This window comes from Gossypium hirsutum, chromosome A08, assembly GCF_007990345.1.
Source record: "Gossypium hirsutum isolate 1008001.06 chromosome A08, Gossypium_hirsutum_v2.1, whole genome shotgun sequence".
Classification (NCBI taxonomy): Eukaryota; Viridiplantae; Streptophyta; class Magnoliopsida; order Malvales; family Malvaceae; genus Gossypium; species Gossypium hirsutum.
Window position 1 is genome coordinate 4854834 of NC_053431.1, and position 14491 is coordinate 4869324.

The window sequence follows — 14491 nt, forward strand, 5'->3', positions numbered from 1 at the left end:
TAGAGGATGACAACAAAACCATCCTTAAAATTACTTGTAAAATTAAGATTATATGTATGAACAATACTAAAAACCATGCTACAAGAGCAAATAAAAACTTTTAAAATTGAAGACTTATTAAACAATGGAAAAAAAAACATATAAAACTTAAAAGATAACATGTTTCTAAATCGACTCGTGAAATCACTATTGGTGGCCGATGGAGTTTTAGTGAACGCCATACATCGTCATCTGTTTATCACAACTTGTAAAGACGATAAAGATATTTACAAAATAGATCTGCAAACTAAAAAAGAGAGAAGACATGTAAAGTGAATGAGAAAAAGAAAAAAAAGAAATAAAAAGTTGGTGGGAGAGAGAAAAAAAGAGTGATAACCAACCGAGAGACTAACACCTCCGCTGGGCAAAACAAAAGATATTAAGTAAATGCTTTGAAGGAAAAATAAGGAAGTTTTTAAGGTTTTGAATCAATTTAATTTATAAATCAGCACAGATCAAATATATTTTTTTAATTTTTAATAATTTATTTAATCAAACCGAATCAACAAATCCATTAGCCAAAAATATTGTCTTTCCTTACAAAAGATATTAAGTAAATGCTTTGAAGGAAAAATAATGAAGTTTTTAAGGTTTTGAATCAATTTAATTTATAAATCAGCACAGATCAAATATTTTTTTTTAATTTTTAATAATTTATTTAATCAAACCGAATCAACAAATCCATTAGCCAAAAATATTGTCTTTCCTTTTTTTTTTTTTCTTAACTCATATCCAAATACTAGGATTAAATTATAAAGTATGTATATATTTACATAAAACAAAGTGTAATTTGGTAAAAGATAAAAGAAATATTTGCGACGAACAGTCCGTAGTAATGATTTATCGTCCGTCGCAATAATTTGGGGAACTCTAGAAACTCAGCATTTTTCTCTTTTCATTTTATATTTTTATTCCCTCATTTTCTCTCTCCGTCGTCGCTTACCCCTCGACCTCAGTGTTGCAATCCTAAAATTATACTCTCTCGCCGTCATCAGGCAGCACCTCTATCCTTTCTTCCGCCGTTTCTGCTACTTCTACTTTCCACCTTTGTGGTCTTCCTTCTTTCTTCCCTCATTTCCTTTTCCTTTATTTGTACCCTAAATGAAAACTTGAAAAGCTGCTCATAAGGGATGACCCACTGCTGTCGGGCCTAGAATCAGCCGTCTCACTTCATTTGCTTCACCCTTCTTTCTCCATTTAAATCCCGAAATTCAAAGGTTAGTTTTTTTTTCTTGTTTAGAAAATTTAAAATTGCGAATATCATTTTGCTTTGATTTGCAGGAAATTGTATTGAATTCATATCTTACTAGGGTAGCTTTTGACTTCACTGTGTTCTAATTTATTTGATTTATATAATTTTCATTTATTGGCATGATTAATTTTGGCTCTTCTTCAAGGAATTAGTGAGAAAGGGAAATGAAGTAATGAATCAAAGGAATTTCTGGCATCGTCGTGTGGTCTCCCACCGTTGGCTTTTGATGCTTGGTTAAGCATTTTAGAATCAGAAAAATGGAGCTGCAGATGAAGGTGGCGCAGGCAGTCCATGTGCTGAATCACGACACTGAATCTTCTAACCGCGTTGCAGCCAATCAGTGGTTGGTTCAATTCCAGCAGACTGAGGCAGCCTGGGAGGTCGCCACCTCCATTCTTACCTCCGATCATCAACCTTTTCCCTCTGATTTTGAAGTGGAGTTTTTTGCGGCTCAGATTCTCAAACGGAAGGTATCCTCACTTTTTGGAGAATTTTTATATCTTTGAAGGAGTTCATTAATAGCACCAGGCTTGTTTTCTCTCTATACATACTTACTTTTTCTCAAAGTGTTCAGGTTGTTTTTACTAGTATTGAGATTTTGGGATTATATAAAAATACTCTTTTATTTCCCAAATATTTTGTTGCAGATCCAGAATGAAGGGTATTATTTGCAGTTAGGAGTTAAAGATGCTTTGCTTAATGCCCTTCTTGTGGCTGCTAAAAGGTTAAGTTCGGGACCTCCACAGGTGCTGCTTTTTTATTTTTTGTCTGAAGACTTTCTCTGTTTAAACCATATTATTTTATTTTATTTTCTGTAGAAAGAAAAAGATCCTGTCCTTGCTAAGCTTATTTTCTTCTCTTGATAACAGCTTTTAACCCAAATCTGCCTTGCACTATCTGCTCTTATACTTCGTTCTGTTGAGCATGGGAAACCTATTGAGCAGCTGTTTTATAGTCTACAAAATCTCCGGACTCAGAATGATGGGATTGTTGCCGTACTTGAGATGCTCACTGTTCTTCCAGAAGAAATTGTTGACACCCAAAATACTGAAATAAGTGCATCCCACAGAAACCAGTATGGCCAAGAGGTCTACTATTTTCCATTTTGTGCTTGCCACCCTCTCTAGTTTTTTGTTTAATTTTACTCTCCAGGGCTGCTGCGTTTTTATTGAACACTTATCATCATTGCTATTTTCTATGTAAAGCAGCTTCTTTCTCATACTCCCATGGTTATAGAATTCCTACTCCAACAATCTGAAAATAAGTTTCAAGGTGGCCTGCAACCAAATGAAAGGAACAGAAAAGTTCTCCGATGCTTACTCAGTTGGGTAAGATGGTTAATCAAAATTATGTCAGTCCTAGCACAACAGCATTTTTTATTGCTACATCTGCCTGAGTTCACACGTTTTTATTTACAACACACACTCACAAAACAAGAAAGAAGAGCCTGTTACACAACTGATTATATGGCTCTCATTATCCAATTACTCTTATTTATTTAGGTTCGAGCTGGGTGCTTCTCTGAGATTCCTGAAGGTTCATTTCCAACACATCCATTGCTTAATTTTGTATTCAATTCACTGCAGGTAAACTTTCACTATCAATATAATGACTTTTGAGCTCAAGTAGTTATAATATACTTATATTTGCTCTGGTGGTTGTAGGTATCCTCTTCATTTGACTTGGCCATTGAAGTTCTTGTTGAACTAGTGAGTCGTCATGAGGTATTGTTCTGCCAAATTTTTTGAAGTTGCAGTTTGATGTGACTAACTATTTATTTAACTCATTTTTTCCTGTGCAATAGTCTGCTTTCGGGCCTTTGTTCTTTGCTTTACTTGTTTGTTACATATGTTTATCTAATTTCTGTTATGCTTGTTTTCATAGGGGCTTCCTCAAGTTTTGCTATGCAGAGTACCTTTTCTTAAAGAAATGCTTCTTTTACCTGCGCTTACTGGGGGAGATGTGAAGGTGATTGGTGGCCTTGCATGTTTGATGTCCGAAATTGGGCAGGCTGTAAGTATTTTGTTTGGTCTCATGGGCGTTAATAATAATGTTTTTATTAGGCCACTCTTTAGATTTATTATCAGACACATATTTAATTTTGGCATATACATACATATCCGTTGCGTATTGCTTCACTCAGGTGAGTGCCATTTGTTTTGCACCCCGTGCCTTGGGCAATATATGGGTTTTGGTGCCTTGCTTGCACCTTGCTCCGTTGTAAACACTGGTTTCACATGTACATGGACAATTTTATGTAGGGCATCTCATTGCTTATTAACCTTTCCCATTTTTTCTATCTATAGGCACCATCGTTGATTGTAGAGGCAAGTGCTGAGGCACGTGCACTGACAGATGCTCTGTTGAGGTGATGTTTTGATCTACACTTTCAATTCACCATCACAATTGCATTCTGATATTGCTGTGAAGGCTGTTGAACATGTTTTTCCCATATTCATCCTTTGCCTTGCTCTGTCAAAATCCAATTGTGGTAAAATGAACAGATAACCATTTGCTTTGGCAGGTTTATGGTAACTAAATTGAGAATCATGTGTCAAAGATCTGTTAAACATGTAATAGATCCAGCATAAGTATGATATGAATCATAATATGCAAAAGGGAAGACAATTTGAGAAGGGCCCATGATGGGATGCATTCTCCTCAATAATTTTCTGTATTTTTGTAATAGTTTTGTTATCATGTGCTTTTTATTCATAAATCTCTTCCTTGCCTTCTTTTAACCACAAATTCAGCATATAACCTGTAATTTCTGCTTTCAGCTGTGTGGCTTTTCCCTGTGAAGACTGGGATATTGCAGACTCAACTTTGCAATTTTGGTAATTCCCAAAACATTTGTGGAAACAAATATTGTTTTGCAGTATAAATTTTTTCCTATTTTATTGAATTTAGTTATTTGGAGGATCTCAGTCTTCTTTCATTTCCAGGTCTAGTCTTGCAAGCTATATACTTGGCTCTGATGTTAATGGTACCAATAAAAAAAATGTCGAAGGCATGTTTTTTTCTGTATTCTCAGCATTGCTTGATGCCCTTTTGCTACGTGCTCAGGTTATTTCCTAATCCTTTACTTGCCCTCTGCTATCTTTTCTATTCTCTCTATGAAAAAGGAAAAAAATTCATGGGTGTAACCAAGATTTGTAATTATCATGTTTGCTCTGGCACTCAATTTAGTCATTTGCGGAAATTAGATTTTTTGTCCTGCGAACAGAAAAAAAAAAAACTGAAAAAGCTAAAAGTAATAGCTGCAAGTAAGTAGTGATATTGCAACCAATGGGAGCCAACTTATGGATGTCTCAATTAGTTTGTCTAAATTTTATTTTCAGTTTTTCAGGTTAATTGTATTAGCATCTTGATCAAAACAGCAGATTTTTTGGTTGAAGCACAAGGACAAAGGAAACTGAATTATTTGAACAAAATGATAGGTCGTGTCATTTTGGGGTCTAAGCTTAATTCTGAGCTGCATAGTGCATTCTTTTATTTATTGTCTTGAGTTGCTGCATTCTGTTGTAATGCTGAACCATCCTTTAATTTGCAGTGGAGGTCAAATTGTACACCTTTTGCGTTTGGATGAATGTGTTTGGAAACCTCAATAGAACTCTGCTACTCTTGTAGCCTAGTGATGTAATTGGTCTTTATTTGAATGCTTCTTGGACATGAAAGCCTTTTTAGAACTATACTATCTGAACACATTTTCAGTGGATATCAGATCTGTTCTTCACTTTCATGTTTTTTATTATTAATACATGCTGATAGGTGAGAAAAGGGGTCTAAATGATTAATCGCTAGTCCTACTGCTCACCCTTATGGGAGTAATTGGGTTGATGTCCCCTAATTTGCTCATCTATGATATACTTTTAGTAACTCAGCAATTGACATGAATGCTTACTTTAATGGTTGTCTCAAAGGCTGAATCATTGCTGCAACTTAATTTAATTGCTGCAACTTAATTTAACTATCTGTTCAATATCACTTAGCATTTTTGTGTTATGTGTGACGTGTGCATGTGCTGGTGGATGTTTGGTTATACCATTAATATTTGAAATAAGGACTAACTTGTTGAAATTGTCTTTTGTAGGTGGATGAATCTACATTTAGCGATGAGAGTAGAACTTTCGACTTAGCTGATGGTCTTGTCCAATTTAGGATGAATCTTGTTGAACTTTTGGTGGATATATGTCAGCTACTACAACCTGCTACATTTGTACAGAAGGTGCTGATACTGTATAATAATCCAAGTTTATGTGGTTTTCCTGTTTTAATATTTGTTCTGGTCGATGATATCTCTTGCGTAAAGATGAAGTTCATATTTGTTGGTTTAATTCTTTTTGATGCCTCTTCAAGTGTTCGTTTTGTATATTGGTCAAGTTTAGTATGCTATGATGATCACTGAAGTTTGGGAACCAACATGGCTTCACCTTCATTTCACTATTACATATTTGGAGAACCCTCAGTTAATTTTGCCTGCTTACCTATTTGCGAGGAATGTTAATCAGCATATATAATACACCAATAATTCTAGCATGTTTTTATTTGTATTTTTCATGAATTTTTCCCCATAGTTGCTTCCATTGTAAAATATGGTGTTCTTTCTATCTTGTATCATTTTATTCTTGTTTCAATTTGCAGCTTTTCTTCAGTGGTTGGTTTTCCACAAACGTGGCAATACCTTGGAAAGAGGTGGAAATCAAATTGTTTGCCCTCAATGTGGTAAGGACAATGTGCACCTTTGTAGTGGTTTTTGTTTCTTCTGAATTCTTGGTGAATTTATTCATTTTCCATCTTCCTGAGCTTACTAAAAGTCTTGCACAGTATGAGTTATTTGCTGACTGATCCTGACAATTGGTGTTCGATGGGATGCCATTTTGTATACCTTTTAATTTTTATGATGAACTCCTACCAACTCCAATTTACTGTTTTTACCGCTTGCGCTAATGGTCAATGAGGTTGTATGCATTAAATCTATACATGTGCGAATGTAACATATGTATGTCCATATTTTGCATTTAATGGGTACGTCCTTTTGTCTTACACCTCTCTTGAAGGTTTTTGTGTTCCATCTATTTTATGTTTAAAGGTGAGTTTGAATGGGCGGTGCGTTTACCTGCGGTTAGTGTAAAAACAGCGGTGGCAGTGAGATTAGATACTGTAGTGATACTGTAGCGTGAGACAAAAAGTAAGCTAAACGCACCGCACCGCCGCCCCAAACGAAGCCTAAGTCACACTTGTCACAGTTCACTGTTTTGATGTTCGAAAAGCTCTAGCTTTTCCAAGCATCTGTTAATGTGGCATCAACCTAATGTTATATCCTTGTGCAACTCCTCAATAGGTTATGTAATATGTTTCATAAGAGATATGACTGGAGGAATCTTTTTTGACTCTTCACAAGTGTATGGTTTCTCATATTTTCTTGTAACATTAATAATGTGGGAATCCTGCAATTACAGGTTTCTGATGTAGTTCTGCAAGGAGGCCAAACTTTTGATTTCTCAGTGGTTATGCAGTTGGTTACAGTGCTGTCTTCCTGGCCTTCTGATGACCTCAAGGGATTCATGTGCATTGTATGTCAGTTTGTTATTGGTTAATTTGCAATGAATATTATTTCTTAATGTATGTTTGTTAAAAAATGATTTTGCTCAGGAGGAATTTTCTCTTAACTAGGTTTACAGATCAGTGGCAGATGTTATTGGTTCCTATTCCAAGTTGATATCTACCCTGGAAACTAATGCTAGACCTTTACTGTAAGGATGCCCATTTCCTATTGTTTAGCAATGATGTGCTCCTTTTCTACTAGATTTATGTTTTTGATTCTTTACAGAAATAATTGTCTGTTATGATAGGGAAATGTTTTATGGGAGGAGAGAAAAAAAGATTTGTTGTGCAACATCTATCATTAATTTTTCTGTGAAGCACTGTTTCATTGTTTCACTAATTTGCTACTTCCAGATTATTTCTTGCTGCAGGGATTTCAGAACCTCTCTCCTCAAATGCTTGTGCCTCTGCCCTCCGTAAACTTTGTGAAGATGCTTCTGCTGTGATGTATGAGCCATCAAATTTGGATATCTTTATGTGGATAGGAGAGGTAACTATTCTTTGTGTTCTTTTTATTCGTTTAAAGTGGAAATACTTAATACTTCATCTAATTGTGGTTAAGCTTTCTGGATTTATTTGAGATACATGTATACTCTCCAAGCCATGTCATTTTTCACGCTTACTGTTTCATAAGCATAACTTCAGAATAAGTCATTACATATAACTGATCATCAAACAGGCTATCGACATCTGGTTGCGATCAAGTTCCTGATTGTTATTATTTTTGGTTTTATTTAATTTGTTTTCTTGTTATCATGTTCTTTTTCCTCTCTGCCTCTTCTATTGCTGTAGTATATCTCATTGAAATAGGTACTTGCTAATTATATTGTTCATTATACTGTTTTCTGATTTCTTTATCATTTCTTCCTACAGGCTTTGGAGAAGAAGTGTCTTCCTTTGGAAGATGAAGAAGAAGTTGTTACTGCAATCAGCCTAGTCCTTGGTTATGTTTCCAACAAAGAGCTGCAGAACAACTTGTTGTCTAAATTGCTATCATCTAGCTATGATGCTATTGGGAAACTTGTCAGTTTCTTTTTACAGTACTTGGTCTATTATTATGGTTCTGTTCTTATTTTCCCTTTTGGTGTTGTTGCTAGTACCTGTATTAACTGGGTTGTACAAAATTCTTCCATGATTCACCGAAGCAAGTTGTTAGCTTTAAAAAGTCTAAATCAAGAAATTGGTTGTAAAGGAGCTAATAAAAAAAGTTGTGATTTCTTTTAATGGATGTTGCACTTTCTGCCTGCTATTGTGACAATTACCATGAGGTATTGCAATTTGAGATAGTAACTTAGCATGATGATGCTGGAGTGAAGAGCGATTGGAACTGTTTCGCTGTAGAGTAAAACTGGTCTGATATGATAACTACAACTGGTGAGATATGTATAAGGTAGCACATACTTCTACTCAGGTATAGCTTAGACATAAGCCAGTAGTTAGATGGGCACTAAGACAAAATATAAAGTTTTTAGATTCTTTCAGATTTGTACTTTGTAATGAAATTGGATCAACTACGTAGGATATCTTTATTTTGCTTTCAGTCTAATCTTACGACTTCGTACCAGATAATGTTCTGCTATGTATTACTTTCTCGATATCAAGTCACATGGTGTCTTCAATTTTCTATTGTGTTAAAATGTTTCATCAGCATGCCATTTGTTATGCTAGTCTTCTTTCACCAGACTACTTTTGTTTTAAGCATTTTAACTGTGCAGCTCTTATTTGTTGAGATATATGGGAATTAGAAAACATAATGAGAGTATTATGAATAAAAATGAGACAAACTTGCAGTCATTGGATATATAAGAATGTATACCTTTATATTCTGCTTAGCACACTTGCTGCTATTTTGTATGTGAGATTTTAGTGTTCTTTGAGGAGTAAAACTTTTGTCTACAATATGAGCATTACTTTTGACATGCTTCAGTGTTATATAGTAATGGTTCAGTGTGAAGATTGCTTACTGTCTGCAAAAACTGGGTGAGCTTAGAGAATCAACAGTAATTGTCCTTTGAATAAAAATACTAGCTGGTTTCTTCATGTAGGTTTTTGTATGTTTTCTACTCCAGCCGTTACTCCATAATCTTAGCTTCTGTCTGTGATTGGTGTAGGGTGCGGTGTTGTTCTATGGTGGTTGATAATAAGTTCACAAGGACAGTTTAGTCATAATATAAGCTGAATGATACTGAGAGGGGTGCTTTTGTGTTAGATACACATCTGATTGGAAAGAGAGATGTGTTATAGACATTGGAGGGAGCAGTTGTCAGATGAGAATGAATAAATGTCTCTAGATTTTATTTGCTTAGTTCTTGATGTCACTGTCAATTCACCACTCAGCTCTTTTTGAATTTTATTGTGGAAGCATCTTCTTTGTATTCCTTTTGATATTGACTTTTGCAGACTTTGTTGTTTTACATTCTTAAGTTTTGGATTTAAACTAACTGCCTATTTTTCTTTCAGATTGAGGATGATAATAACCATTCTTTAAGACAGAATCCAGCTGCTTATACACAAATTTTGGGCCTTGCAACGAGAGGGCTGCACAGGTATTCTATTCAGAGTAATGAATTGGATATCACTCTTTACTCGATGCAGTTTTTGCTGTTGTACTCTATCATTGGTGGAGCTTCAGATGGGATATGTGGCTATTTGAGTTGAGGTGTAATCTTTGGTTGTCTGGTTTTTCAGGATGGGAATTGTCTTCAGTCATCTAGAAATGCCTCTGCTGTCTGAGGCTTCGGCTGATAATCCCATCATTGCTGTAATTAGGGTTTTTTGGCCTATGCTGGAGAAGCTTTTTAGATCAGAACATATGGAGAACAGTAGTTTATCTACTGCAGCTTGTCGTGCTCTTTCGCTGGCAATTCAATCCTCAGGTGCTGGACAATGTTTCACCTTTTTTTCTTTCCTTTTCTAGGATCAACTATTGGGGTTTTACTTGGGGGCATGGAGTCTTTTGATTGCATGATGCTACAATGCTGGATGTTGCTTAATTATGCAGGGGAGCACTTTGAAATGCTTCTGCCCAAGATATTAGATTGCTTGTCTACAAACTTTTTGTCATTTCAAGGTCATGAATGCTACATCAGAACTGGTAAGTACGCAGGCTCTAGTTTTGAAGCAATTGGTGCAATTAGGTATTATGGTATTTTTTTCCAGTAATCTTGTAATAAATACAAAGTCTACTTTGTATTTGACATAATAGTGCTCAATAGCCCTTCTGAATTATCGTTATTATCTTTCCTCATGATTGAAGAATTATCTAAAGTACAGTTGCGGTTGCTTAAGATGGTTTGTATAGTGCATTTTTCTTATATAGCCAATTTTTATCCTCTAGTTCTGAACCAAAATATGGAGTAATAATCTTCTTGTTTATCACTGATATTTTTGGCCGGTGTTTTCTGATGTGGTAGTATAATGTGGATGCTATTTTTTTCTTTTCCCAAGAAGTAAATGTGGCACATGGCATGCTGTAGTCACATCTCAAATGCTCACATGCATACTTATTTAATTTATATTATAGTAGATAGCAGCATTCAATGAGCTTTCTTTTACAAAATATTTACTCCTCCTCAGCTTCTCTTGTTATCGAAGAGTTTGGTCTCAAAGAGGGGTATGGTCCTTTGTTCATTAGTTCATTTGAACGATTTACTCAAGCATCTTCAGTAAGGGCCCTTAATTCTTCTTATGTATGTGACCAAGAGCCTGACCTAGTAGAGGCGTACACAAATTTTGCATCAACATTTGTTCGTAGTTCTCGTAAGGTGTAGTATACTTCTTATTTCACTGTTTATCCTTTTACACATTTTATTAAGACTAGCCTTCTGGAAGGAAATAATTCAAATGTTCTTTTTTGCTGTTCAATAAAAATCTCAGGAAGTGTTGGCTGCATCTGGTGCTCTTCTAGAAATTTCTTTTCAAAAGGCAGCTATATGCTGCACTGCTATGCATCGCGGGGCAGCACTTGCAGCTATGTCATACTTATCTTGTACGCACTTCATGTTAACTACTACTTGCTTCCCTGTACTTGTGAGATCAAAGATAAGAGACACTAGTTGTTATACTCTCAATGGGATCTGTCATCCTAACAATCACAATTAGAATGGTGTTATTTAAGGAAGCAATCAACTGATGTCTACAGTTTCAATTTTGTCTTTGGAAACTACCCTGTGTATCACTTTAAACCAACCAACTCCTTGTCCTTTTCTCTAATATGGATACACATATATATTGCTTGACTTATAGTATTTGAGCTTCACTTGGCGTGGATGTTAGTAGGAAGTAATATTCACTCTGGTATCATGTATGATCACTCTGTTTTATCCCTGCAATAGCATTTGGCAACACACAACATTGCTTCAGCAGTTCCAGTTTATGTATGATATATCTATTTCTGTTATTAGATTTCTTTAAGGTTCTTTGGCATTGGCAAATACAGAATATCAGATGAACCCACAACATAGGCACGCATATATATGGAGTCTGTTCATAACATATTGCACGATTGGATTACTGAATTGTGACCCATGTTAGTGATTATAATTACTTGTATTTGTTCTTTAGGTGTGCTTGAATGTTCTTTATGATTTTTGTTTTATCCTTTTTTGGGGGTTTACATTCTGTTATAGTTATCACCTGGTAAAGGATATTTTTGTGATTTGTCTGAGCCTTCTAGGTTTCTTAGAAGTTGGTCTGGCGTCTTTGTTGGAATCAATGACCTTTTCTCCTGAAGGATCATTTGGGGCCACATCAATTCAGGTTATTTTCCATAGTGGGGAGGGACTTGTATCAAATATAGTATATGCTTTACTTGGTGTCTCAGCAATGTCACGGGTAAATTCAGTATTCTTGAATCTTTAATAGATTATTGACTGCATTTCATTTGAAAATTCATTCCTTATTTTGGTATAAATTCTTGATGTCATATGATGTATTTGTTATTACATTTGAAATTTAATTACAGGGCATTAACTGATATTTCATTGTGAACTTGGAAATTTTAAATGTTTAGAACTTGCTTAACATCTGTTGAAGTATTGAGATGATAATGAGAGAATATTTGGTGCAGAATTGAAGTTTAAATCTTGCATTTCTTTACAAATACAATAATTGTTGAGGTTGCGTTCAAGAATATATCAACTTGGTAGGTGATGATTTGACAATAAGTTTTACTTACTGACAGAAGTTATGGACTAAGGTGTGATAAAGGAACATGAGGAGTTTATAGAGGGCCTCAAGAAAGCGGGCTACAATTTCCATGTCACTCTGATTATGTAATAAAATTTCTACTCTAGGTGATCATGTAGTGAAGTAGCTGCATAAATTGGAGCAAATGGAAAATCCGTAAAAAAAGGAAAATTGTTTATGGTTGATTAGTTGTGCATCTATGGACATTTTGTTGTGCCAGTGGCATTGACATTAGAAAATGTTCTATTAACTAGAAGATATGGAAACAATATTTTGTAGTATACTGGTAATGGTCTCATAAATAAGCCTCTGCTAAAATGCATATTTTATGAAAATTAATGCTGCTAGCTTCAGATCTTGGTTTGTTATAACTTTATGTATATGTTTAATCCAGTGTAAAGGTAATGAAGCCACTCACCTTCCATGATATATCAAAGCATGTCATGCATAAATGAATGCACATGCACATGTATATATGTACAGCTCAGAGATCATTCTTCTTTTCCTTTTAACTTAATAGGTCCACAAGTGTGCGACAATATTGCAACAATTGGCTGCATTTTGCTGTTTGAGTGAGAGAACAACCTGGAAGACCGTTCTTTCTTGGGAATTCTTGCATTCATGGTTACAAGCAGCGGTCTGTCCTCGCTTTCCTTCTCCTTTAAGATGCATATGAATATCTTTGCTAACTGTGTGCGTTCAAATCTTAGTGCTTAACCAATGTGAATAAAGCAAATATATGCAGCTGATTTGATTTTCCTTTTGACTTAGATTCTGTTATGTCGATTTCTATTTTGGCTTCTCCTATATGCATGTCATGGAGATGCCTAAATGAATGTAGGGTTGACAAGACCACTCATTGGATATGCTGTGTTTAAGTAGGACATTATTTTTGTGAGTTCAATGCACGACGGCCATGTCACCATTGAACAATCTTACCATTGTGCCAATGCTGAATTGACTTAGCTAGGCTTTTCTTCTTAAATAGATATGCCAAATGTCAGCTTTCTTGGCTAGTAGTCTTAAGACAATGGTAGTCACTCAAAAATAGGCCTAGCTATCTGACGCAGTTGTAGATGTTGAGGGAATAGTAAATACCAGTAGATCAGGCTACCTACTGTTCCGTGTATGCTATATATAAATGGTATTATGTTTCTGAGGGAGAGAGGCCATCTAATTTGAACGGCTGTGTTGGTTCAATCTGTCGTATTTGTTGAATTTCTTCTGTTTCACCAGGTGCAGGCTCTTCCAGCCGACTATCTGAAGCAGGGAGAAGCTGAAATGCTAGTGCCTGTTTGGTTGAAGGCCCTCGCCGGTGCTGCCTCAGATTATCTCGAGAGCAAGAGCTCCAATGGAAGGACAAGTGATTACGGTCACATGCAAGGGAAAGGAGGGAGGATGCTGAAACGAGTGATCCGAGAGTTTGCAGACAGTCACCGCAATATCCCGAATTTCACTTGACTGCAACCCATAGATAAAAAGCGCTTGTTGCCTGCAGCTTTCGACATCATTTGCTCGAAGCATTTGTTACTGCCATAAAAAGGGAATGTAATTATCTGGTTATTGAAGCTCAGTCAATTCTGGGACTGGGAGTTACCATTGAAAAGTAAAGGCTACTTCTTGTACAGCGTATTGGCCCCTGCCCCCAATTTTGTTAGACCAATTATAAAGTGAGATTAGGACATTGGGCGAGAGCATTTGAAAATGGGAATTATTACTGCCCTACTTTTCTCTCTTTTATTTGCGCCAGAGAAATACATTGTACTTAAAAAGGGATGTAATGTAACCATTGATTTCAATTTTCTTGACTCGAAAACATTGTCAGATTAATAATACAAATTATAATTATTCATTTACACTACCATTTAGTTTATATATTTTTTAAAATTTTCCTACTGCCAAATTCGGACCAATCATCCTCTGTAGAATATACTGCAAGTGAATGTCCTGTGCATCAGTGATAATGGTGTTCCTTGTAGCAAGGTTATCCACTGCCTACTTCAAGGCTTTCTGCAAAGCCATAATTTCCGCTATTGTAGGCGAACAGAAGCCCTTGGAAAACATAGATATTGCACGAATGCTCTTCATTGCATCGTCGTGTTATAATAACTGCAGCTCATTTGCATTCTCCTTCACAGCACTCGTTATCCTGCACGATACTCCTCATCCACTACCACACCATGACTGCCATTAGTTACAAGCTGAACAAGAGGCTGAAACCCAGGACAAAACCATTGAGCAAGGTACATCCGATCCATTCCGCCAGCAAACCATACAAAACTCTTCCGAGGCCTCTTGCGAAGATTGTCGAACAAGACCTTGAAACAATCAACCAAAGCAAAGTTAGTACACGTACCCATCCGACCCCAAAGATTCTAATAGTATAAATGCTTTTTATGTGAGGTA

General features: G+C 35.8%; 1 protein-coding gene across 6 annotated transcripts; it reads left to right on the forward strand.

Moving 5' to 3' along the window:
- Positions 1 to 873: 873 nt before the first annotated feature.
- LOC107944136 (transportin MOS14) lies at positions 874 to 13941 on the forward strand. 6 transcript variants are annotated; one of them, XM_016877968.2, is made up of 25 exons: positions 874 to 1256; positions 1444 to 1761; positions 1939 to 2037; positions 2161 to 2379; positions 2500 to 2619; positions 2794 to 2877; positions 2956 to 3015; positions 3176 to 3304; positions 3598 to 3659; positions 4072 to 4128; positions 4237 to 4357; positions 5385 to 5519; positions 5936 to 6016; positions 6754 to 6867; positions 6968 to 7047; positions 7253 to 7388; positions 7772 to 7921; positions 9359 to 9444; positions 9587 to 9774; positions 9900 to 9992; positions 10475 to 10662; positions 10775 to 10886; positions 11574 to 11731; positions 12606 to 12722; positions 13322 to 13941. In XM_016877968.2, exons 2-25 carry the CDS (start codon positions 1549 to 1551, stop codon positions 13544 to 13546), a joined length of 3027 nt encoding a protein of 1008 aa, XP_016733457.1. In that variant the 5' UTR covers positions 874 to 1256; positions 1444 to 1548; the 3' UTR covers positions 13547 to 13941. The 6 variants fall into 6 exon arrangements, 5 of the variants coding, with proteins under 5 accessions (XP_016733457.1, XP_016733458.1, XP_016733456.1 ...); XR_005900046.1 differs by lacking the exon at positions 13322 to 13941 and adding an exon at positions 12081 to 12171 and having other exon boundaries at positions 880 to 1256; positions 1437 to 1761; XM_016877967.2 differs by having other exon boundaries at positions 883 to 1256; positions 1437 to 1761.
- The last annotated feature ends 550 nt before the right edge of the window (positions 13942 to 14491 follow it).

Excerpts from the sequence above, each read along its gene's own strand:
- LOC107944136 (XM_016877968.2), top strand. The coding sequence starts at position 1,549 with ATGGAGCTGCAGATGAAGGTGGCGCAGGCAGTCCATGTGCTGAATCAC. Across the intron at positions 2,380-2,499 it reads GAAACCAGTATGGCCAAGAG|CTTCTTTCTCATACTCCCAT; the intron begins GTCTACTATTTT and ends TATGTAAAGCAG. Across the intron at positions 12,723-13,321 it reads ATTCATGGTTACAAGCAGCG|GTGCAGGCTCTTCCAGCCGA; the intron begins GTCTGTCCTCGC and ends CTGTTTCACCAG.